The sequence below is a fragment of the Drosophila bipectinata genome, chromosome 2R (genome assembly GCF_030179905.1).
Source record: "Drosophila bipectinata strain 14024-0381.07 chromosome 2R, DbipHiC1v2, whole genome shotgun sequence".
Taxonomy (NCBI): Eukaryota; Metazoa; Arthropoda; class Insecta; order Diptera; family Drosophilidae; genus Drosophila; species Drosophila bipectinata.
The window spans coordinates 15,639,789-15,666,394 of NC_091737.1; the positions used below are offsets into that span (position 1 = coordinate 15,639,789).

The following is a 26,606-nucleotide window of genomic DNA, read 5'->3' on the forward strand; positions in this document are numbered from 1 at the left end:
GCTGTCCCCTTCAAAATATGCAAAATGCATGAGGAGCCCCATATAACCCACTGCGAAGGCCATATCTTAGGAAATATTCATCCGATTCTTGAGCGGAATACTTTAAACGATTTTTGGATCGATTCTCCATAAATCTGCATCAAAATCTGGGAACAAAATATTTAAAGATTTTTTGTCAAATTTTCTGGGCTGTCCCCTTCAAAATGTGCAAAATGCATGGGGAGCCCCATATGCCCCACTGCGAAAGCCATATCTTAGGAAATATTCATCCGATTCTTGAACGGAATACCTTAAACGATTTGTGGATCGATTCTCCATAAATCTGCATCAAAATCTGGGAACAAAATATTTTTAAGATTTTTTTGTCAAATTTTCTGGGCTGTCCCCTTCAAAATGTGCAAAATGCATGGGGAGCCCCATATGCCCCACTGCGAAGGCCATATCTTAGGAAATATTCATCCGATTCTTGAACGGAATACCTTAAACGATTTGTGGATCGATTCTTCATAAATCTGCATTAAAATCTGGGAACAAAATATTTTAAAGATTTTTTGTCAAATTTTCTGGGCTGTCCCCTTCAATATGTGCAAAATGCATGGGGAGCCCCATATGACCCACTGCGAAGGCAGTATCTTAGGAAATATTCATCCGGTTCTTGAACGGAATACCTTAATCGATTTGTGGATCGATTCTCCATAAATCTGCATCAAAATCTGGGAACAAAATATTTTAAAGATTTTTTGTCAAATTTTCTGGGCTGTCCCCTTCAAAATGTGCAAAATGCATGGGGAGCCCCATATGCCCCACTGCGAAGGCCATATCTTAGGAAATATTCATCCGATTCTTGAGCGGAATACTTTAAACGATTTGTGGATCGATTCTCCATAAATCTGGTAACAAAATATTTTTAAGATTTTTTGTCAAATTTTCTGGGCTGTCCCCTTCAAAATGTGCAAAATGCATGGGGAGCCCCATATGCCCCACTGCGAAGGCCATATCTTAGGAAATATTCATCCGATTCTTGAACGGAATACCTTAAACGATTTGTGGATCGATTCTTCATAAATCTGCATCAAAATCTGGGAACAAAATATTTTTAAGATTTTTTGTCAAATTTTCTGGGCTGTCCCCTTCAAAATGTGCAAAATGCATGGGGAGCCCCATATGACCCACTGCGAAGGCCATATCTTAGGAAATATTCATCCGATTCTTGAACGGAATACTTTAAACGATTTGTGGATCGATTCTCCATAAATCTGCATCAAAATCTGGGAACAAAATATTTTTAAGATTTTTTGTCAAATTTTCTGGGCTGTACCCTTCAAAATACCCTTCAATGTACCCTGAAAAAATTTTGCCCACTGGGCCTTTTTCCTTAAATCCGCCACTGTATGTTGTAGTAATTGAAGAGATATTACAAGTTGTAGCTTCTTTAAGAAGAATTGGTAGAGATACATATAAGTATCTAGGTATGTATGTATGTAGGTATAGTAGCCTAAAAGGCAGATTTGTATATATTTTAAACCCAAAATTAAAAAACCCAATTTATATTAAAAAAGTTTTTATTTATTATCTAAATCTAATTCATAGATGGGGACACGCTGCTTTTATAAGTGTGACTGACCTTCCCGTGCTAACCCATCACGAATATTTTCAATGCATATTAAAAAGCGTTTAGAATATGTTACTCAAATTATATAAACACCAAATAAAATTACTTCTCGTTTCTATTAAATGCAACTATAATTGACACCAAATTTTCCTTTGAGGTCTTACCGACCCCCATCAGTTCATTCCTTGTGACAGTACACCATTTCCCTTGAATAATTTCATAAAATGCAATAATGGAGAGAGGGTGGCATGGTTTTTAATATAAAAGCATTTGCCAACTAAATTAATTATATGGCAGAACCATTAATATTGACGTCAGCCTTGCAACAGCACATCGTCAGTGCAGAATGATAAGTGCTACAAAGCCAAACTGCAAAAACGCATACGAACCACAAAATTCCATTGCTGGCTTCAGATGGTAGTGCAATTTATTAATTTGCCAGCGTAGCCAAGATTTTTGGGGAAGGAGGTCTAATTGTACATGTGCATACAGTATATAATTTATCCTGATAGTTTGGCAAACCAGGCAGCAACACGAGGAGTAGCAACAAAATTTTTCCGCTTTCCCGATAGTTTGCCGCTAATTCCTTGGGAAAACTTTAGCTGCAATGTATTTGTTGCACGTTGCTCTTCCACCTTAGATGCCATTTAACTAATTGAAAATACATTAGCAGCTTAATTTAGAGAGAAAACCAAATGCATATAAGTTTCAGTTAAATTTTTATTTAAAAATCACATTTGTTGTTTTTTTATATATATAGATATATATAATATATTATTTCTGCTGCGATGTTTTGCCAATATTTTATGGTTTACGCTTACTAGGTATCCGCAATCATGGATTTATTTATGTAATTTACATTTATTCATGTGTGTGTGTTGGTATGTGGGTGTGGAATGTCTGTCTGTGTGGGAGTGGGTGGTAAACTTGCCTTAAGCTTTAACAATCATTACTAGGCAATATTTTAAGCACATTCACTATATATAAATATTGATTTAATTTTATTTGCGGTTCAACATTGTATTTTCCTTTACTTTTTGGTTGGATTTCTGTACAAATTTCAAATGTTATTTATTTTTGGAAAATTATATTAAAAACCATTAATTATCTCCAATAATCTCACATTTTCGTATGAAAATAAATTCTCAAAATTAAATTAAATCGGAAACGGAAAGATAGATGTGAGTATCTATGTAGGTCTTGATGGGGCGATGATGGGCTGCTGGGTGAGTGATTCTATCTCAGAGTATCAATCTTAAGCTCAGATATGTTTTTATTGAAGCATAGCCAACACACAGATACATATTAGTAAGCAGTAGCTTTTGTCCTACAAAATGATATTATCGTTACATTTGGTAGAGTCTGCACATGCACAGTAAACATAATAACTGGGAGTAGTTCGTATCCTTGATTTTCTTATACGTTATTGTCTTTTTTGTCATCCCATTTCATGCAAATTATCCTTTCGACCCATTAGAAGTTTAAGCACTGGTAGGAATAATTAAAACGATTTGCTATTTTTGAATATTAACCATGTTTTTGCTTCCTTTTGGTCATAAGTCCATTAATTTTGCACCCTTTTAGGTTGAGTCCCGACCATGCTGTCATTTATGCAAAAATCTGCACATGAAGCGAACAAACATGTAAAACCAACAGCAATGTATTTCATTTCATTGAATAACCCATCGGAATAATAAGTAAGTGGAGTGAAGGATTTTTTTCTGCCCTGGACGTGTCCAGTTTAATGTGGCAAAATAATTGATTATGCACAATTATCCCAGTGACGAGAAATGAAATGAATTCAAACAAAAAATGCGAGTAAAGTGGATAAATACGCGTCAGTTATTGTGGGAGGGCAGTAAGGACAAGGACTGTGGGGATACCAGGTTACAGGCCAGGTTATATGTATTATCGATCGTATCACAACATCCATATATCCATTTATCCATATATTCGTATTTCAATGATCAAGACTGGTGCGAGGAGGAGTCCAGGTTGCTGCTTCATGTTAATGTTAATGCCATAAATTTGATTACCGTTTTGCAGGCTGCGATAACTATTTTATTATTATTAATTAATGGCTTTTGCAATTAATTTGTATTTATTTTTTTGGCTTTTTTCTCTCATTTTCAATTGCTTAATTGTGTGGGCGGGGCGGGATCGAGGAGCCTTTTCAATATTTTTTGGTCAAGTTGTTTGGTTTGTTTGTTTTTGTCTTGGTTAAGTTTTTTGTTTATTATGTTTATCTTTTTGTTAAATTTGTATAAAAAAGTGCAATTGTCTGTTTCTGTGTTTGTTTCTGATTTTTGTTTTCTGTTTTCTGTTTCTGTGTCAAATACAAATTCTCAAATACAATTATATATACGAGTTATAATACAAATACACTTTACACGCAGATACAAAAAATAAAACGCACTGTACAAAATTTGATTTCCTTCAGTTTCAGTTGCATATATCCATAAGGATATATGTATCAGTGTATAAGTATGTAGATGTTTGTGTCTCTGTTCTGTATATGACTGTATATGTGTTGTGCATATCCTTCGCCTTGGGCCACACACATTCCAAATATGCATATCCATATAGCTGGCATTTTTGATTATTATTATTCGTAGTCAACGGCAAAAATGTTTGTTTGAAATGTTTGATTTATGTGCATGCTGATAGGGAACATTTCATTGCATTTGTCGTCTCAGTCCCTTAGTCTGTGTGTCCGTTTGTCCGTCTGTCCTCTATGTCCGTTGCTTTTTGGTGCAGTCATGTTGTGACATCCACAGCAACTATTCGCATACATATATTCATATTGCCGATAAGCATATTTGACTGATAAATGCTAAACAATTTTGCCGTTTGGCAGTCAAGAGTTTTGAGGGTTTTGGGCAACATTCTTGGTTGGCATCCGTGCCATTCTAGAGTTCAAGAACCAATAATCTGGTAATGAAATTGCCATAAATAAATATTAAATAAAGGTTTGTCATCCTATTAGCAAATAAAACGAAAAATAATTAAAAATAATTAATTAAATTCTGTGATATGTCGAAGCCAGTCATTTAATTGTTATTATTATTGCTCTTCTTTCACGTATTGTCAACAAAATGCCAAATTAAATGATTAAATAAAACAAATGATATTCAAATTCATCGGTAATCGTGTATATTTGTTGTAAAAAATATCTTCACACTTAAGATATTGTATATATATAAATGTTTGGTTTCTTAAACATAAAACTTGGTGCTCCCTGGTCTCGGGGAGTATTACTTTGATATGCGACACTATGATACAAAAATTTGATTGCATATTGGTAATTGATTTACGTACATTAGTAAAATGGCCACGCTAAAAACTAAAAGCTGAATTGTCCAAATAAAAATTGCACATAACAAATTGGAAATGGAAAGCTACTTAACTTTAAAACTTAGAATTATTTAATTGCCTCGCTTCTACTGACTTTGTGCACGATTTGTTGGATAATGGCCTGGAAAGAGTTTCGTTCGTCCTCTTGGTTGCTGCTTGTTGCTGCTGTTGCTGCTACATATATATGTATGTATATATATAGTATATAAAATGGCCATAGTTAATCAAAATTTACATTTAAATCAGTAATCGATACGGAATTTGATGGTGCCTTAGCGTGAGCCTCGAACTGAGAATACTTGCCATGTCCACATTCACGTTCACATTGGTAAACCACTAACTATACATGGAGGAGAGTTACAACAATGACATACAAACATTTACAATGACACATACAAAAAACTCAACTCGCACAGTACAAAAAATCGGCTACTTATATACCTAAACATATATATATATATCTCTTTACATGGTACATGTATGTATTGTATGTATGCATTCTCGTAGAAAAATTGTGTAGCTTAGCTAATTTGTAATTAGCACAAAAAAGATGGCAAAATCACAAGCGTCTCCTTCGCTTGCAGTTAACTGGGCTAATACACATAATCATATATTAAAGTCTATATATACACACGAATTGCATATGTGATGGCAATTCTGGATGCGCTTACACCGATGTACACATACATACATTTACATACGCCCGTTTTGGGGTGGCTCCTAACTAAGGTCATCTCATTACTTTTCCCTTTTTTTTGTTATAGTTGTTTCTACTAATAATAATTAACATACTTCTTGCGTCGCTTGGCCAGCGTCAGTAAACAGCATTTCATCTAAACTTATGTACGTGTTTGGTTTTTGTGTAAATGTGGCTGTAGGTGTTGCTGTGGGTGTGGGTGTGGGTGTGGTTGTGGTGTATACGTATGTAGTCAGTACTCTTAACGCTTGTAGCTATTGCCAGGATGCACATATCGCTAGCTGCCGACCAGCTCGATCTGGCGGTATTTTTTGCGCAAATTGGAAACTGGATCACGATATAGCATGGGATCCATGCGCAAATTGGAACGTATCAGCGGCATATAGCTATAAAGATAAATCAGAAAGGATATTGGTTAAATAATGGCGGGAAAAATAAGAAAACATAAATTATAGCCTGCTTTTTGGAGTTTAAACTTTAAAGACAAGAGAGATTTATTAAAATGTATACGGAAAAAATAAGAAAATATAAATTTAAGAATATATTCAGGCAATTAGGTTTAAGTTATGAATAATCAGATGGATATTTGTTTAAATCAGAGCGGAAAAAATAAGAAACTATAAATTGAAGCACACGGCATAAGGCATTAAGAATTATAAATATTTCTTTAAAATTTTTTGGAATACTTTCCTTATAATTAAGTTAGTTAATTACTAAGCAAAAACTCACCCAAAAATAGCCGCAAAGGTGTTCAAACAACTCTGACGCTGGATGAAGTGATCAGGATCATTCCACGGCGAACGGGCTGTTTCCCGATCCTTGTAGCCCTTCCGCTGCGTCACCTTGATCGGCGGCTTCCTGGTCACATGCGAGACCAGCAGGTTCATTAGGATATCCTCGCAGTTGGAGGACTGCTGTACAGTCTTAAGGAGCAACAGCGACAGCCAGTTTGTGTACAAGTAGTTGTAGTAGCGGTGGTAGAAGGCCGCTCCCGTTAGCACAATAGAATAGTAATTCGTCCACTTGGACGTATAGCCCCAGGCGTTCTGCAATTAATAGACACACATACCTGTTAGTTAAGGATTGAAAATATTAATCAAGTAATCGGATTCTTACCTTGGAATCATCCCAAAAATGTGCTCTGGCCGGATAGCCAACAATGCGCTCCGGAAAATCCCTCCACACTGTGTAGGCAAAGTCCAGCTCATCCGTATTAAGGATGGCATCTTCGTCCAGGGAGAGCACAGCATCGGTTTGAATCTCATCGTAGGGCAGGAAACGTTGTGATATGCTCGGTCGTCCTTCAGTCGTCTGGCTTGTGGGTCCAGCTCCCGCTCCCGCTACCGTTCCCGTTCCCGATCCCTGATTTCTTGTGCTACCGCCCAATGAAATAATGTGCAGAGGTATGTGACTGGTGGGGGGCCAGCGTTTCTTCAATGGCAGTGGCCGATCCGCTGCCCACAGCACAAGAATCTGATTGAACGGGAGAGTTGTTTAGGAATTGTATTAAATGTTGGAAAACATCTTGCACTTACTCGATCCACAAACTGACTCCGGGTGATGGTCTTGACTAGTTTATAGAGCGCTGCATTCGGCCCGAGGGCGGCGCCAATTTGGACGTAAATAACCGCCGTGTAGTTGTGTCGCGGTTCAGCACCCATCGAGTTCAGCAGAAACGGCATGTATCTGAAGGTGAATGAAATCGATTGGCGTGTTTTTAATGGCTGTTATAACTCACTAGCTGTGCTATGTTGGCTACTAACCTTGAACTATCGGCAAAGGTGGGCAACGTGAGCAGAGCACCCGGCGAGCTGTTCCACACCAGGCTGCTCCTCACCGGATAATCCGGCAGTCGTTCGCGTATGATCTGCAAGATATCACAGAAATAGAGGATTTTAAGTCTTGTTTAATGGTTTGTCGATACGTTCGAGTGGTGATTGCCAATTGATTGCCTAATGAGGAGGAGAACTTCGGAGGGCAGAGAGCAAGCACTCGTTGATGCCTTCCGTTTTCGGGCCTCGAGTGCATTTCAAGGAGCGAGCCAAATTGCGTTTTGAATAGTCCTCCCTCCCAAAATGTCTGTTATCCCGCCTCCTCCTCCTCCACCCAATGTCTGGTCTCTAGGCCCTCTGTCTATCTGTTGGGTTTGTCCTCCGCCGAGTGCGATAATTCAATGGGCTTGAGTTGTTGCCTAATTTTCCGCTTGGCGCAGATGGCCACCTCTTCCCTATTCGACTCTTTTCCATTCATAGGCACAGATGCGGTTAAAATTATGAACGGAGAGGTATTTGTAATTGTAGGTGTACTGTAGCTATAATCCCTAGTCTAGGGATAGGGATATCTATGTACTATTAATTATACAGACCCCCTCAGTAGTAGGATCTATAGATTCTATTATCCTAGCCTCTGCTGTAGCTGTTTTCTATGGCATATATGCGTGGTGGGGGGCGTTACCGCAGTTTCCGCTGCGCAACGGAAGCCGCACAGCAACCTCCGGATGTTGCCACCGCTCCCTGCTCCCCGCTACCTCTGCCTCTTTACCCCTTAAGTGTTGGACAAAGACAGAGAGAGGAGGAGAGAGGTGTGGCAAGCGCGTTGCAAACCTCGCGTGTCATTAATGCGGCGTTAATTTGTCGCTCAAAGTGTGAGTATGCGCCTTAAAGTATGCCATGCCAAATTAGTTAGACATCCAGGCCGCAGTTAACTCGCCAAGTCCTCCTCCATTTGGCACGGTTTTCTGCTTCTGCTTCTGCTCCTGGCCCGAGTCAGCGAGCAAGTCTCAGTCCGGGTTGAATGCAATTATAATTGCAAAGCCTGACCCCAACTAAGAGCTTAGTGCGCGGCTTTCGGGCTGAGTTATGCAAGTACGAGTGCAGCCACGTGCACCTGACAGAAAACAGAAGACAGAGCGTTATGCAAGCTGCCACTGCCACCACCCTTCTCCAGGCTAAGCACTCGGTTCATCGTATTATTTCTGGTTGGCACGCTTTACTTTTGTGCGTGTGGTTAGTTGAATTTGAATGCGGGAACAATCAGGCCCCAAAGGAATCCCTCCATTGCCATTCAGGCCAAAGGACCTCAGCACTCGCACCAATTATTCACAATTGCCGTTGATCGGAGGATAGGTCCTTTAATTGGTCAAGCATATTGATTGGCAATAACTATCTTAATTATAGCCCTTAAGGATTTAACAAATTTTTGTTTACATCCATCATTTGCACCTCGCCTACAAAACTCGTTAAGCTCCTACCTGCCGGTGCAGCCAACTAACCAAACTAGGATTTCGCTCCTGCCGATCCTTGGCTCCTGCCTGCTGCCTTGTCTGGCTGCCAACGTGTCTCAAGTGCCTGCTTTATATTTTGTAATTATAATTTCTTCTTTAGCAGCAGCTTCACCACCCTCCCTTCACTCTCTGGTATTTTTGCATAATCAACGCTCAACTAACGCGGGAAGCGTAGCGCGTGTTTGTTTACCTTTTTCTCTCCTTTTTGCGCGGAAAGTGTGGATGTATCTGTATCTGTGCATCTGTATCTGAAGCTTTGCCCCAATGCTCATGTGTGTGTGTTTTTATGTTAGCCTCAGTGTGCGACATAATTAAGTCAATCTCGGTCTGTTGACGTTGCCAGCATAATTGAGGGATAGAGACAGCCAACATGGTTGGAGAGAGATGGCCTCTGCCACTACGATTCAATTATGCACATGGCATATATGTTTTAGGCCTGGCCCAGACGCGGCAGACTCACTTTTGCCCACATTTTAATTGGCCAACAAAGTGCATTTAATTGGCTTAAATCCCTGCCGCACAGGGAGAATATTTAAGAAGCTTTTTTAACTTTAGTCGCTTAATGATTGAGTCTTAAAAAGTGTTTCGAGAGCCCGCCCTTTAGAAAATGGTTCTCATTACAGACTTCCTTCCGCTTTTCTGCATCTGCTGCTTGGCTACACATGTCAGGAGCGTCCCATTCAAATGCAGCCATTTCTTTCCCATCATTCGTCCCTGCCAGGCGGAATTTGGATGCCAGCCAGGAGGAGACTTATCGCTGCTGCAACAGCGCCAACAACAATAATCCCCTGTGGCACTACTTAAGGAGTCGGCATACACATGTACATGTGTAGGTGGGCGAGGTGGCAGGCAGGAAGGAAAGCAAAACTTCATTTCCGTTTCGCATCAACCTTGGGCGGGCTGAGTGATGATTAAGTTGCCAACTTGGGTAGTTTTGCAAAATATCTGCCGGTTGCTGGGGGCCACCTCCGAAAACCCAATAGAGTGGATAATGTAAGCAAATAAAATAGGTGGATGCTTGTCTACCTTGTAAGCGTTACAAATTTGCATGCCGTGTGGTGTATATTTCGGCTTAAAGACGAATTTTAAAGTGCCTGGCCAGGCCCTCAAACAAACCAAATCATTTTCAGTCGACTTGACTGGAATTCCATTACCAGTTTTGCCCCAAAAGTTTGCTTCCTCTGGCTGACGAGAGCGGCATAAGTAACATGCAACACTCGAGTCTGTTGCATGCATGTGGGAGGGGCGGAAAATTTGCGTAAATTAATTGCAATCCGACGCACAGAAATTCTTTTGGCCTATCCAAGTCAAGATTCCTTTGGGCCACTCTTAGTCTACATGTCTACATGTTTATTTTGTTGATCAGGACTTTTTGTGGGCCATTAATGAAATTTTAATTGAGCCCTTTTGAGAAGCAGAGCAGAGCTCTTTGAGGAGTTTTGTGGCTCGACGAGTTTCCTTTTAAAAACACATTATTTTTTTACATTTTTAAAAGCTGAAAATTCAATTCCATTGCAAAAGCTGGTATTTTTTTTTGTCGGATATTTATCTTAGCATACTTTATGGGGCGCAGAAGTTGGAAGCTCTGCAAAGGCAGCTGCATACATAAAATGTACTGCCTTGTCGGCCAGGCCAAAAGTTGCACTCGGTGACACCAAAAACACTCAAATGCTGCTCCAACACAACAAACTAAAACGAAAAAAAAAAGGAGGAAAAGCAAGAGCCAAGGAGACGGGCAACTCCTCCGAAGACAAACACTAAATTAACTTATGCAAGTAGCTGACAGAGAGGCACACACTCAGATACCCTCGTGGAGGAAGTAAAAAATGTTATGTAAATGCTTGCCAAAGAAACTTCCTTGCTTAAAAATTAACAAACAGACGTGGAAGAACACAAATGGAGAGTCAGTACAGTACAACATGGCGTATGCGTAATGACTCCGATGACTCTGCTCTTGATTTCCTCCAAAATAAACTGCGAAACCCGCAAATTCAATTATGAAAGAAAAATAATAAAATATATGTATTTATTCAGCTAGTGAATAATTTTTCGAAAAATTTACAAGCACGTTCCACATAAAACGCAAACAATTTAGGTCCCGGCGGTTTCTGGCTTGTGACAATTAAACGAAAACACCAACAATTCGCTAAACCAATTCCACTCTGAATTCTATATTACTTATTATACCCTTGCAGAGGGTATTATAATTTTGTCCAAAAGTGTGCAACGCAGTGAAGGAGACATCTCCGACCCTATAAAGTATATATATTCTTGATCAGGATCACCTCCTGAGTTGATATGAGCATGTCCGTCTGTCCGTCTGTCCGTCTGTCCGTCTGTCCGTCTGTCCGTCTGTCCGTCTGTCTGTTTCTACGCAAACTAGTCTCTCAGTTTTAAAGCTATCGTCTTGAAACTTTGCACACACCCTTCTTTCCTTTGCACGCAGTATATAAGTCGGAACGGCCGGGATCGGCCGACTATATCCTATAGCTGCCATATAACTGATTGATCGGAAATGGTATAACTTTGGTGTTTTTAGAGTTAGAGAGTTCAAATTTGACATGAGAGCTATTTTTGGCAAAATAATACGACATGCCAAATTTCATAAGGATCGGCCGACTATATCTTATAGCTGCCATATAACTGAACGATCGGAAATGACCCAACTTTCGTGTTTTTGAAGATAGAAAGCTGGAACTTGGTACAGATTATATTTTTGGCCAGTTAATCCGACCTACAAAATTTCATTAGGATCGGCCGACTATATCCTATAGCTGCCATATAACTGAACGATCGGAAATGACCCAACATTCGTGTTTTTGAAGATAGAAAGCTGGCACTTGGTACACATTCTATTTTTGGTCAGTCAATCCGATCTACCAAATTTCATAACGATCGGTTGACTATATCTTATAGCTGACATATAACTGAACGATCGGAAATGGTATTTGGTAGAAATATCAACTTTCGAATTTTTGAAGATAGAAGCTTGGGACTTTTTTTTAGATTCTTTATTGTAATTAATTGGTTTTATTATGATGTAATCATAAGGATCGGCCAACTATATCCGATGTTTGCGATATATATCCGGTTATAGCTGCAAGGGTATATAAACTTCGGCTCCGCCCGAAGTTAGCTTTGCTTTCTTGTTTTTATTCTGTTTTAAACGTGTTTTTTGTACAAAAATGTGTATATCGATCTAAACTTGTTGACCAATGTTAATTAAGTGCGACACCAGGGAGGAGGGATTTAGGAAAAATTTGGAAAAATATATAATAGATGAATATGTATATAATTAAATGTTTGCACCATAAGTTTTCAATAAAAAAAAAATTATCTTTATTTTTCTTATGTCCAACTGGTTACAAATATTCTTTATTTGAAGAACACCAACCTACTACTTGTAGATCTTAAACTGAACTTCACTCCTAACTCTGACTTCTTTTACGATCAAACCTCGGTTTTGGAGCTTTCGAGCTTTACTTGAGTGTGTTTATTCTAATTGAGTGTGTTTTATTGTTTAGGCTGAGAACTTTCCCGATTGGACTTTGGATTCTTGCTTTTGAATTTGTTTTTGTCTTTGGTCCCGAAATTTGAGTTTTACGATTGGGTTTGGGGATCTGAATTATGGGAACGTGCTGAATGCATGTTTCCCTCGGTCTGTTTAGTCTGAGGATTTTTGTTTATAAGTACTTTTCCATCCTCAATTATGTTTAGGTCTGATTTGGGCTAGGATCATGTTCGGTGCATTTGCCTATTTGAATCTAAGTCTCAAGGGTAAGTTCTGACAAATACTTAATGTGTATGTGTGAGTGTGTGGGTGTGTGGACATTTACATAGTTTATGTATAATGCTATGGATATGTCACTCCCCCAACCTTTGAATTTGGCCTGTCCTCAGGTCGATAGATTTGGGTATAACATGAGATGCTCTCCTATGTTCATATTAGGTTGATCGTTTACAATTTCTGGAATCTTTGGTGTTTCTTCCTTTGGTTTTACATATTTTACAATTAGTTTCTTCGGTAAACTTTTGAACTTATAGAATAGATACAAAGATAAACTTATAATTGTAATTATAAAAGTAGTTGTTGTTATTATTTGGAATACATTATAATATTTTGTGTGTGTTTTTATAATTTCTTTTGTTTGGATATATGCTAGCGGTTCTAGTTTTGTTACATTATTACTGACATAAACTGTTTGGGTGTAATCTGCCATTGTATTTGAAAGGATAAATTCATTCAATTGAACCGAACAATTAAGGATTTTGATAAGGTTACTTCCGCTTATAGAAATTTCTTTATTAATGCAATTTTGATTTAAAAATGTTTTAGGGATGTTCCATGTCAATAAAATATTTGGTTCAATATAATCAATTTGAAAATTTTTATGAGTTTTAGTGTATTTACAACCTGTATTTTCTTGTTTAATTATTCCATTTATACATTCGTCAAATACAATCTTTCCTGTTTCTTTATCAAATACTTTTTCATCATGTAGGAAATACTTATTGATCGTGTTCTCTGTTAGTATGTTATTGTCTTCATCTGGGTAGGGAATAATTTCGAAAACAGGGGCTTTAAATATTTCGGTAGGAATGTGGGACATAATCAGAATTTCATTTGTATTAGTTTTGAGCCAAGTGGAAGTTTTGATTTTAAGCAATTTCTCGGAATTCACCTGTTTTAAATTATCATGTTTTAAAAGTTTGGGGTTAAAAATTCCAAGTCTAGTTAGTTGCATTCCTAACTCAATGTCTTCTATGTATTCTGTGAAGTGTTGTAGATTAAATATTAGGACGTTAGCCTGTTGCTCTTTCTCTTCCTCGTCTCTAAATTTGTTGATTAAATCTAATCCATTGTTTACGACATCAATAATCTTATTCAAATCATTACTTTGAATACTATTCTCAGTTAGTGTATCGATTTTCTGTTCTAACTCTTCTTTATCATCCTGATCCAATGTTCCAAATAAGTATTTGTAAGTTGTTCCTACAATGTTTAGCAACCCTCTTTTGCTACGTTTTGCGATTTTAATACCATTAATTTCTCGTTGAAGTTTTCCCACTAAATATTCTATCTGCAATGTTCCTTTGAATTCACATGCTTCTTCTACTAATTTCTCAAAGATTTGTTCTGTTTTCGTAATATTTATGCTTATAAAGTGATTCTCATAATTAGTTGGAATGTCTATCGTGCCTGTTTTAAACATTAAGTATCCATTTTGGGCTTTTATCGGATTTATTTCGATGTTTTGTCCATTCGTCATTTGAATTGAAGTAGTTAATATAATCATAAACATAATAATTTTATAGAGGTTGTTGAATTCATTAGGTTTCTTCTGTTTGTCTGGAATTGTTATATTTACTTTTATTAATTATTTTTTTCTTTTTAAATTTAGATTTATAATGAGTAATTTTCCTGCCTCTATTGGTTTCTTCAAAATGTTTCTCATCAACTTGTCTGATATTTCCTGTCTTTTTAAACGGGTTAGTTGTTTTTGATTTTACTAACGGAGATTGCTTATATTTGGTATCTATTTCATAATCATGTCTGTCTTTATTTAGTTGATTAATCTTATTGATTTTCTTATCCTGTGTATCATAATCGGGTGTTCCTGCATACATGAAAATATCGGCTGGTACTCTGTTTGTAGCATTATGTTTTGTTTTGTGATTATAAATGTAAAGTATTAACTCGAATTTAGTGTACCTATTTTCAATATTTGTCTCACTTCCAATGATTCGTAGTTTTTCATTAACTGTCTTATGGAATCTTTCTACGTCTGATATACCATTCTTACTTGTTGTTACCTGAATTTTTACTCCTTCCGAATCTAACCAGTTGTGTAAAGCTACACACATAAATGCTGAATCCTTATCTACTTTAATTTCTTGTGGTTTTCCCATTTCATTAAATACTTTCATTATTGCTCTTTTCGCTTCTAGCCAATCTTTACTTGTTATTTCTACTAATGAAGCAAATTTTGAATACACGTCAATACAAGATAAAAACTGTTGATTACCTACTATATAAAAATCCATTACGTATTTTTCACGGATGTTTTGTATTTCTGGGGTGGTTTCGAAAGAAAGTTTTGTGTTTCTATGTTCTGTTTTAGATATGTTACAAATTTCGCACTCGTTAATAATGTTCTGGATTAAGTTTTGATGGTCAGGGAAATAGTATTTTTCTTTGAACCAATTAATTGTTTTTTCTATTCCTGGATGTAATAGTTCTTTATGTCTTCCCAATATTTTCTCCTTGAATTCTGCGTATGTCAAGATATCTTCTAATTTAGTTGTGCATCTTACTAATTTTGTTAAATGATTAGAATTGATTATTTCTACGAAAACTTTCTGGAATGTTGGGAAATCTGAGTCATTGTGCATGTAAATAGCGCTTTTCTTTGTACATAAATATTCTTTAATTATTTCTTTTGCCAGGTCTTCAGTCATTTCTTTATAAGTTATTTTGATTTTGATTTTATGAAAATAATGCTGTACGTTCGTTTGGTCTTCATTTCCTTTTATTAATTCGATTTGTCTAGGGAAATAATTGAATGGTCGTTCCGTTATTGGTATGTAATTTTGGTTGTCTTCCTGTGCACTATGTACGGTTGCGCCTACACTTTCGGCTACTTCTCCTAACATATTTTCTTCTATTTTGGTTCGGGATAAAGCGTCCGCTACATAATTTTCTTTTCCGGGTAAATATTTAATTTCGTAATCAAATTCATTTAATTTTATTTTCCATCTCTGTAACTTCATGTTTGGTTCTTTGATATTATTCAGCCAAACAAGAGGTTTATGATCACTGAGTATTTCAAAACGTCTTCCGAATAAGTAAGATCTGAAATATTTCGTTGCCCAAACGATCGCTAACAATTCTTTTTCTATCGTGGCATAATTGATTTCATGTTCGTTTAAAGTTCTGCTTGCATAACATACGGGTTTATGGTTTTGTGATAACACTGCACCGATTGCTATATTACTTGCATCAGTTGTTAAAGAAAATGTTTTACTGAAATCAGGATAAATAAGTATTGGATCTGAAGTAATAAGTACTTTTAATTTTTCGAATGCTTCTATGTAATTTTTACACTTTATATCAATTACTGCTCCTTTTTTTAATTTAACTGTCATTGGTTTTACAATATTAGCGAAATTAGGAATGAATTTGCGATAGAAGCCGCATAGTCCTAAAAATGATTTTATTTGTTTTGGGGTCTTAGGTATTGGAAAGTTAGTTATAGCATTGGTTTTATTAGGATTAGGTTTGATACCACTTGTAGTTACGATATGACCTAAAAATTCTGTTTCCTTTTTCATGAATTCACATTTATCCAATTGTAATTTCAAATTGGCATTCCTTAATTTTCCAAAAACTTTCTTAAGAGACAAAATATGTTCTTCCAATGAAGTGGAGAAAATAATGATGTCATCCAGGTATACTAAACAATCTTTATAGATTAAATCTTCTAAGAGATTGTTCATACATCTTTGGAAAGTTGCAGGGGCGTTTTTAAGACCAAATGGCATACGGGTATATTCATAATGCCCATGTTTAGTTGAAAATGCAGTTTTTGCTATGGAATTTTCATCCATTTGAATTTGGTGGAAGCCTTTGGCTAAATCGAGTGTTGTAAAATATTGGCATTTTCCTAATTTGTCTAGAATTTCATCCATTCTAGGGATCGGAAATTTATCGTTTATTGTGATTTCATTTAAACTCCTATAATCTATTACTAATCTGAATTTTTTCTTTCCTGAAGCATCGCTTTTCTTTGGGACTATCCAGATTGGTGAACAATAAGGAGATTTCGACTTTCGAATTATTCCTTGTTTAATCATCTCAGTAATTTGTGTATTAACTTCTTCGTCAAAAGCTTGCGCATATTTGTATGGCTTTTTATATATCGGGTCTTCGTGTTTTGTTTGTATTGAATGTTTTATTGTACTAGTAAAAGTCAAATTTTCACCTTCCTTGTACTGAATATCTTTGAATTCAAACAAAACCCTTTTTAAATCTTTCTTTTCCTCTTCATTTAAATGTTCGAGACGAAATTCGTTGCATTCTCTAAGTTCGTTGTTTATGGAAAAATTAAATGAGTCATCTTCTGATAGAGGTGGATTAAGGCAATCTTGTGCGGTCTCATCCTTTTCCTCTTTCTTTTCGATTGACTTTGGGCTAAGGCATTTTGGTGCGGTCTTGCCCTTTTTAATTTCTTGTTCGGATGATTTTGAGCTAAGGCATTTTAGTGCGGTCTTGCCCTCTTTATCATCTTCACCATATTCAATGAAAAGTTTTTTGTCTCCTAACGTAATTGATTCATCTTCATAATCTATCTTAGCTTTACTTTCTTTCAAAAAATCTCTGCCTATAAGTATGTCATAATTCTCTGAGAATTTGTGTAAGAAAAATTTTTGTTTTACTGGGCAAATTTTACTGGGATTTAATGTAATGCTTTTAAGTAAGTTAATTGGTCCATTTATTGTATAGACTTTCTGATTTTCGTTAGTTTCTGCAAAATTTCCTGAGTTTTCTCTCATGATGTTAATGGAAGATCCTGTATCGATCATTGCTTTGAGAGTTTTACCTTTGACTACTACTCTGATATAAGGATACTGTTTTCGTTTTCCGAGGCTATTTGCTGAAAATTTACGTCCATTCTACTTTGGGCGCTTTCACTTTCTCTCTGTCTCTTAACAGGTGCATTTGGAGAATTATTAGAAGTTGATGCCTGATAATTCATGGGGTTCTGAGCTCTACCTTGATTTAAATTCCTTCTGAGTTCATGATAGTTGCCTTGGTTTTGGTTTCTGGCAGGTGAATTCGGAATATTTGTTGGATTGCTTGATCCTGGATTATAATTCAAATAATTATTTGAGTTATGTCGGGGATAATGATTTGAATTATTTCTCGAGTAATTTTGATTCTGTCTTGAATTACCCAAATTCCTACGTTGATCATAATACCTGGTTTTATAATTATCGTATGGATCTGAATCCCAATGGCCTAGAGTCATGGCTGCCTCTTTTAAGTTAGTAATAGTTGTAATATCTCTTTTCGATAGTGAATTATACAATCTGTCCGGAAGTTTCTTTTCAATGCAATCCCTGATTGTTTTGTTCAATGAACTTGTATAAATTGTTTTATCTGTCTGATCCATTTCTAAATCTAACTTATTTAAAACTACGGATGACCTGATTTTAAGTTCGTTTATGAACTTACTGATGCTCCCTGGGTAAGGTGTTTGATGTACGTGGCGGATGACATCTTCGTATGGCCTATGGTCCTTGAATGCTTTAATCAGGGCCAGTTTCGTCTGCATCCATGTTGTGGTTTTTTCTTCTGCGATGACTGCTTGTGCTGAGTCAATAATGGTCCTCTCGATGGCCCCGTAGATGATATGGTTTTGCCTCACATCCTGTGTTGGGTATAACTGCAACAGATACTCGACCCGTGTAATGAATCGGCTGAGCTCTATTGGGTTGCCGTCGAAATAAGGCAGTTCCTTGATTTGTCCAATCAATTGATTGAGATGGATCTCGGATAACTGTGGTGTCGCCATTTTTATCGCTTTTGAAGTTTTTGTATTGCAATATTGTCGCACGAAAATTCGTGGAGTTATTGACCGAATTGGATTTTTAATTAATTGTCTTTATATACAGTCGCACTGCACATAAATTCTTTTGCGGATTTCTTTTAGTCACTTTCGCTGATCAGGATAAACTAGTCGTATAGTATTATCCTTCTTTGTTGATCAGTACCGATAACTTGGTGTAAGGACCTTTTTAGAAATCCTACCGACTGCGCCAATTAAATGTTTGCACCATAAGTTTTCAATAAAAAAAAAATTATCTTTATTTTTCTTATGTCCAACTGGTTACAAATATTCTTTATTTGAAGAACACCAACCTACTACTTGTAGATCTTAAACTGAACTTCACTCCTAACTCTGACTTCTTTTACGATCAAACCTCGGTTTTGGAGCTTTCGAGCTTTACTTGAGTGTGTTTATTCTAATTGAGTGTGTTTTATTGTTTAGGCTGAGAACTTTCCCGATTGGACTTTGGATTCTTGCTTTTGAATTTGTTTTTGTCTTTGGTCCCGAAATTTGAGTTTTACGATTGGGTTTGGGGATCTGAATTATGGGAACGTGCTGAATGCATGTTTCCCTCGGTCTGTTTAGTCTGAGGATTTTTGTTTATAAGTACTTTTCCATCCTCAATTATGTTTAGGTCTGATTTGGGCTAGGATCATGTTCGGTGCATTTGCCTATTTGAATCTAAGTCTCAAGGGTAAGTTCTGACAAATACTTAATGTGTATGTGTGAGTGTGTGGGTGTGTGGACATTTACATAGTTTATGTATAATGCTATGGATATGTCACTATATGTATATTGGTTTAAAAATTCTTTGGGTTTGGTTTGTCAGTTCAGCAAACATAAATTTTCAATGATTTCAAAGTTTAAAAGTCGTGAATATTTATAGAAATATTATATCGTTAATTAAAGTGGAGTTCGGGCATCTTCTTGGCGTTCATAACGTCATTTGCCATGACTTCAAACTTTAAGCTGACGATGATGTCATTATTGTTAGCAAACTTGGGAGCTGTCGTTGACGTTGTCGTTGTTCGCGAAGTTATGAAGCTGCTTTGACAAATTCGTAAAACAACCAAAAAAACACAAAAAGCAGAAAAACAAACAAGTTTGGATGGCCGGCCAGGCGACTTTAATTTTGTTTGAATTTAGTCAATAGGTACAGCAACTGAATGTGTATTTGATTCGGTCTAAAATAAAAACACACACAAAATGTAACAAAAAGCAAATAAATACTGAATCAATATTTACAATGGCAGTTTGCCTTAGGCATTTTAGGGGTTCTGTTTACGAAACTTTATTGAAAGTTAATAGATACTTTATCTACTGGAAAGACAAGCACCATTTTAAATTGGAAATGCCTCAAGCTGTAATATTTAAATAACAATGGTTCAATAGGGGTTTCTGTAAACAAACTTCAATTATGCACGTAATTCCCCCTCTAATAATGCTGATTTCCCACAGGGCATTGCAGTAATTCTTATCAATTTATAACCTTAATCCCGGGCCATTCATCAAGTGACAAATTGACAAGCCAGTCGGGCCAGAAGTCTCAACATTCCAATGGAAGTATGATTTCAAAAATAAAAGTCTCAATGGCAGGAAGACAAACATACATAGAAGGGAAATAGCAATTTAACATCGGTTTAGGCTTAAATGCCAGCTTTGTCCAAACAATTGGGCACGTTAATTAGGCTTAATTAGCTAACGCGCACGGTTCACAACCCAAACTGGTAAAGTATAATTATAATTTGGAAAGATGGCAGAAGAGAAGTCAACAAGAAACAAAAATAAAAAAAGCAAAAAGAGAATCCATATAGACGACGGCATGATTAAAAATAATTTGATGACGTCACTGAGAAGCGAATGCCTTTGGAGGTCACTGCTTGGCACTCTGAGTGACTATAGTGATGACGTCACAGGCGTGCACATTGCATGATAAGTTCACATATTTTCACTTGGGGAATACAACAAATAAAATAATAAAAAACAAAAAAAAAATAGAGAATAAAAAAGAGAAAGAAATAAGTGTATGAGAGAATTCAAAGCTCTCTCTCTTGTGGCTAGTCTCTGGGGCAGAATAAAAAAATTGTTTGCCGGCTATTTACATTTGAAAATAAAAGCAAAATAGAAAGGTCTGCCCTCTCTTTCTGGCTGTCTATATGCTATCTTTTTTCTCCACCGTAGCTTTCTCTCTCTTCGAGCCCCTATCAACCTCCTCGACTCGTTTTCAACTGGTTATTTATTATTATGACTGTTGGTTTTCCTAAAACGCTCCCGAAGTCAATGTCAATAAATATTCCGCTTATGACAAGTCGACATTGCACCGCACCGCCAAGCCGCCAAGCCACCCAGCCTGCCCACTCCGGCCCACCCACTCTTGGCCGTATTTCATAATTTGGGCCATAATTGACCCGCTGCTGATCGATAAACTCGAGTGACACACACAGTACATAGACGAGAGACCATAGACCATAGACCATAGACCGGCTGTGGGCCAAATGGAATGGAATTGATGATGTGGGTGTCCATTGTGGTCGATGTTCATGTGTCGCAATCACTATTAAGGGCCATTAATTCATGCGGAGAGCCAAAGTCTAACAAATCATAATGAAAACGTCGGCCAAAGTGATAAAATATTTGGTTGGAAAAGTTTCACGCAATTTTTCACGCATTTTTCACTCAAGAGACCTAGACCTATCCCTAAAGTATCTTAAAGCATTCCTTTCGTTCATTAACCTTGAGGAAGTTGCCCATTGGAATGCATTTTAGGAATTTCACTTGAAGATACAGTTGAGAAACCCCATTTCCTAGTAAGCTTTGTGTTTACACTCTGTAATCCCTTTTTATAGATTAAATATTATTATTTCTTAAATTAGCTTCTTTGTCGAACTTTGGAGAAAGAGTTCTTTAAGGCCAGCCGGCAAACTGGGAATTAATTTTGTGTTTTTTGAGGTGATTTCTATTTGCGGCTCCAAACGCCACACAAACAGCTGTACATAGTTATAATACGAAATACGAATGGTAAGAAGGCGAAACAACAATAATAATAAAGCCAAAAGGTGTGAGAGAAGCGAAACAAAATAGAGAGAGCAGCGGCAGAAACACATTCGTGTTATTTTTTATGGGAGGCCCCACCGCTGCTCCACCGCCGCTCCACCGCCTGGCAGCCACCACCGCCTGGCAGCTACGTCGACTAATTTTGTCGATGATGGCCGTTCAGTTCGTTCGGCTTCTCGAGGCAAAGTTTCAGTCAATTTTCAGCAGTCAAGCCAAGCGGACGTACAAAAAATATATCAGCTAGCACATACGTCGGGAATATATATATATTCATAGCGATAGGAGTATTAGGTACTTAAGAAAGCGTCATTGTACTTGAACCTCGCAAATAAAAATAAAAAAAAAAAACAAACATGTCAGCTCGCCGCGTCACATTGAACACACGCGTCTCGCGCGCCTCCAACTCCACGCCGGTGGGTGGAGCGTCCACCTCGTCGCGGGGGGGAGCCACCAGCCCCACCTCGCCCACGCGCACCACCCGCCTGCAGGAGAAGGAGGAGCTGCAGCATCTGAACGATCGTCTCGCCTGCTACATCGATCGCATGCGCAACCTGGAGAACGAGAATAGTCGCCTCACCCAGGAGCTGCACTTGGCCCAGGATACGGTCAACCGCGAGACCTCCAACCTGAAGGCCGTCTACGAGAAGGAGCTGGCCGCCGCCCGCAAGCTGCTGGACGAGACGGCCAAGGAGAAGGCCAAGCTGGAGATCGATAGCAAGCGTTGGTGGGAGGAGAACGACGACTTGAAGCAGAGGTAAAGCTCGCCAGGGAACGGGTGGAATGGTAACACAACAGAGTATTATCAGCCAGTGATGTCATTCATACACAGGAAGAAATTAAGGGTAGGGAAACGGTTTTGAAAGGAAACTAGGGAGAGTTTATCACATAAAAGTTAATAGTCTGAACCACTAAGCTATCTTGAGAATCTCTTGGAGAAGAAAGGTGAAAGTTTCACAAAATATGTATCATTCATCAGTAAACAGGAACCCAGAGTGATAACTAGAGAGTAGTCTTTTAATAGCCTTATATCTGATAAAAACAGATGATATAGAGTTCCATTTCTTAAGGTGCAGAGAGAGATAGACTGTGAGTGCGATGATGTCATGCCAAAAAGCACACTTCGAAAGCCACGCACATGGCGTCTCCCTCTCTCTATCGGTCGAATTTTGTTTATTTTTTACATTAACACTTTCAGAAGTCTCTCGGCTGTACAATTTATGCAAATTTTGAGGTTCGCGTTTAATGAGCAACGAAAATAAAAACAGAAACAACCAAAGCCAACCAGAAGCCGTAAATCTCAATGAAGGTTACAAGACTATGATGTCATAGAGCAAACGCAGCACGCAGTTTCCAAACACCATAGTCTAATCCTCAACCAGTTTCTTTATTTTTTCGGTATGATGTCAACAAATGTTTAGTTTTCCCCTTCAGCTATTTCCGCTCAGTGGTGCTTTCGTTATCAGGGGCATGTTTATAAAAGGTATTTATGGATCTAAAGCTTTTTTTTTTTAAATCATAATAGCCCCGGATGATAATGAAGTTCAGATAGAGTTTGGCTAAATGCTGGATAAACTTGAATTTTCAGGTTTTTTTTTAAGGTGGGCCCGAAATGGTTCCAAAACGTAATAAGCCATTTGTAACTAAGGAAATCGGATACGAACCCTATGGGCGGTATAGGCGATAAGATTGCAACACCCCGGGGTCTTTGTGAGGAATTTCAAACCAAATTATTGCAGCTAGACCCAATTTTTTGTTAAAAAATTTCATTAGGATATCGTCATTTTCTAAAATTGCTCTATTTTGACAAAAGAAAAATTGGGTCAGAGAAGGAAATTGGGGGGAAAAGAAATGGAACTTCAACACGCACAAGGGGGAAACTAGGAAAATGGAAAAACTAGAACACAAACCAAACAACCTTGATTCTATTTCCTATTTTTACGAAACTTTTCCTGATGTTTACAACAAAGTTCTGCCCTATAAGGCGGGATAAAGCATCCGCTATTAAAATTTCTTCAAAGCAATTCAAAGTCATAGCACATAATACGAATTATCCCATTTTTATAATTCATGGCTATATTACAGTCTATATTTAAATCATAAAACGTGCCGACCACGCGAGGAGCTCCATAAGCGACAGATGTCACAAGTATTCTGGGGAATATGTGCGGAATGTTCTATAGATATTTTTTTTTAAACAAGTTTGTTTTCGGCCAAATAGAATTGGAAATAGAATAAAAAACGCTTTGAACCGATAGGTGGCCATAAATCAGGCGGGCAGAGGGAAGGGGTTGGTCAGAAATAGCCGGGCTACTTTATGCTAATGGCATGTGACGCCTCGCCTCCCAAGGCAAACACAAAAATCTTAAAATGCTTTAATATTTGAGTCTCCTATTGGGGGGACGTTGAACGAGTTTCCAAGCGAGTGATACGAATTTAAATAAATAAAATGAATAATACATGGGAGAGCTTCGAGGTAGAGAGGCAGGAGAGCTGGCTGTAGCTTTCGAGAGAAAATGTGAGTCAGTAGAGGCAACAAATGACGTCATTTGTATAGCACATGGTTGGGTTTCAAAAACATTACACTATACCGAGACTCGAGATCTAAACTATATCTTCCCCTTATCCAGACTCGACAAAAAGACCAAGGAGGCAACCGTGGCCGAGAACAATGCCCGCCTCTATGAATCTCGCTACAATGAGGTCAACAACAAATACAACCAGGCCCTGGTGGACCGCAAGAAGTTCGAGGATCAGGCCAAGGATCTGGCCATTGAGAACGAGCGGCTGCGTCGCCAGCTGGACGATCTGCGCAAGCAGCTGGAGGCCGAGACACTGGCCCGTGTCGATCTGGAGAACCAGAACCAGAGCCTGCGCGAGGAGCTGGCCTTCAAGGATCAGGTCCATACCCAGGAGCTCACCGAGACCCGCTCCCGTCGCCAGATCGAGATCAGCGAGATCGACGGCCGCCTGTCGCGCCAGTACGAGGCCAAGCTGCAGCAATCCCTCCAGGAGCTGCGCGACCAGTACGAGGCCCAGATGCGCGCCAATCGTGAGGAGATCGAGCTGCTGTACGACAACGAGATCCAGAACCTCAAGGCTGCTGCCGCCCGGGCTGCCCAGGGATCCGCTCATGCCACCGAGGAGGTTCGTCTCATGCGCACTAAGATCGACAGCCTGAACGCCAAGCTGCAGGACCTGGAGAACACCAATGCTGGATTGAATGTGAGTGGTTGGTCAGATGAACCCTTATCCTTTTACTAATTTATGATTCCCCCCTTACAGACTCGCATCCGAGAGCTGGAGAACCTGCTGGACACGGAGCGACAGCGCCACAACCAGTACATTGCCTCCCTGGAGGCCGAGCTGCAGCGCATGCGCGACGAGATGGCCCAGCAGTTGCAGGAGTACCAGGATCTGATGGACATCAAGGTGTCCCTGGACCTGGAGATCGCCGCCTACGACAAGCTGCTGTGCGGCGAGGAGCGTCGCCTCAACATCGAATCCCCCGGACGCCCCGGCACCGACTCGGGCATCTCCAGCAACGGCAACAGCGCCCACTTAAGCGCCAGCAGCAGCTCCCGATCCGGAAGGGTTACCCCCAGCGGACGTCGCTCGGCCACCCCCGGCATCTCGGGCTCCAGCGCCGTGAAGCGCCGTCGCACTGTGATCGACGAGAGCGAGGATCGCACACTGTCCGAGTACTCGGTTAACGCGGCGGCCAAGGGCGACCTGGAGATCATCGAGGCGGACGTCGAGGGACGCTTCATCAAGCTGCACAACAAGGGCACCGAGGAGATCAACCTGACCGGCTGGCAGCTGACCCGCATCGCCGGCGACGAGGAGCTGGCCTTCAAGTTTTCGCGCGGATCCAAGGTCCTGGGCGGAGCTAGTGTGACCATTTGGTCAGTGGATGCCGGCACTGCTCACGACCCCCCAAACAACCTGGTGATGAAGAAGAAGTGGCCGGTGGCCAACTCGATGCGCTCCGTCCTGGCCAACGCCGACAAAGAGGTGAGAGTCTTGTCGATATACAACACGTGCGGCACTTGTGACATCTGCCGCCACTGCAGACACCTCGAGTTCGTGCTCGACCAGTACGCGAAACCCTACACTGTCTCGCCCTTGGGATTTTGATACTAACTTTTGTCCTTTTTGCTTGCAGGATGTTGCCAGCTACGACCGTGTCCGTGCTAACGTTTCCAGCCACGTCTCGCGTCACCGGAGCAGCGGCACGCCCAGCACGGGCTTTACCCTCGGTTCCGGAGCTGGCTCCACTGGCGTAAGGAGTCTCTTCTCCCTGCTCTTCTAAGCGGGGGCAGCAGCCAGAACTTAATTCGAATCGGATTGGAGAAGCCACATCTTCAAACTCACAACTCACCGCAGAGATTCACAGACTCCGAGAGCAACTGCTAAACTGCTATATTGCCCCACATTCACAGAAATCACCCAAGGATCTGATCTGATGTATACCTATATATCTGATGTAACGTCATATCAATATCAAGTGAATAATGTACAACAACTACTTTGGTTCAACTCTTAATGTTTAAATGTTTAAGTGCCTTAAGTGATCTAATGACGCAACTATTTTTGTTTATTTTTTGGCTCTATGTGTATCCTATGCTAAGTAAGATTTTTGTCGCCTTACACTTTCTGTAATTTATGATTGTCCTCATGAGAAGATAAAATGCATTTCGGTAAAAATATATAATAAAAAAAACAAAGATATGTATTCAAGTACAGAACCTGATAATGGAAAATCAATTAAAGAACAAGTTCCTTTCCGAGGAAGCCAAATCAGCTTAGGCCAAAGGATTTGCGCCAAGAAAACTTTTGAGTTGCTGTCGCGGCATTTTCTACTATCTCCAGAGCTCAGATGCTCTCGGCCTGAGTCCAGGACCTGGCCATAATGGACAGGTAAGTGGGAGAAATTAACTACAACAAGACAACCGGAGGGGCCGGGGCTGGCTAACCAGTGAGCTGCGAGCAAAACTA

General features: G+C 39.0%; 2 protein-coding genes across 4 annotated transcripts in view; one reads left to right on the plus strand and one right to left on the minus strand.

The window, feature by feature from the left end:
* Positions 1-4,742: 4,742 nt before the first annotated feature.
* Positions 4,743-26,606, minus strand: part of ttv (exostosin glycosyltransferase 1 ttv) — a 60,826-nt gene continuing 38,962 nt past the window's right edge. The window contains exons 6-11 of one of the 2 annotated variants that reach the window (XR_001773185.3): positions 7,427-7,530; positions 7,199-7,349; positions 6,780-7,136; positions 6,393-6,709; positions 5,759-6,049; positions 4,743-5,140 (exon numbers count right to left, since the gene is read on the minus strand). Coding sequence is in view for 1 of the 2 variants with exons in the window: in XM_017238652.3 (XP_017094141.2) it covers positions 5,941-6,049; positions 6,393-6,709; positions 6,780-7,136; positions 7,199-7,349; positions 7,427-7,530 (1,038 nt within the window). In the remaining variant the exon portion in view is untranslated. Of the gene's footprint in view, positions 6,050-6,392; positions 6,710-6,779; positions 7,137-7,198; positions 7,350-7,426; positions 7,531-26,606 lie in introns of both variants that reach the window. The other variant, XM_017238652.3, reaches the window with a different exon arrangement.
* Positions 21,781-26,182, plus strand: LamC (Lamin C). Of its 2 annotated transcripts, none has more exons than XM_017238653.3 (4): positions 21,781-22,365; positions 24,239-24,833; positions 24,894-25,705; positions 25,774-26,182. In XM_017238653.3, the coding sequence occupies exons 1-4, from the start codon at positions 21,965-21,967 to the stop codon at positions 25,892-25,894; spliced, it is 1,929 nt and encodes a 642-aa protein (XP_017094142.1). In that variant the 5' UTR covers positions 21,781-21,964; the 3' UTR covers positions 25,895-26,182. The 2 variants fall into 2 exon arrangements, with proteins under 2 accessions (XP_017094142.1, XP_017094143.1); XM_017238654.3 differs by having other exon boundaries at positions 21,784-22,365; positions 24,894-25,622.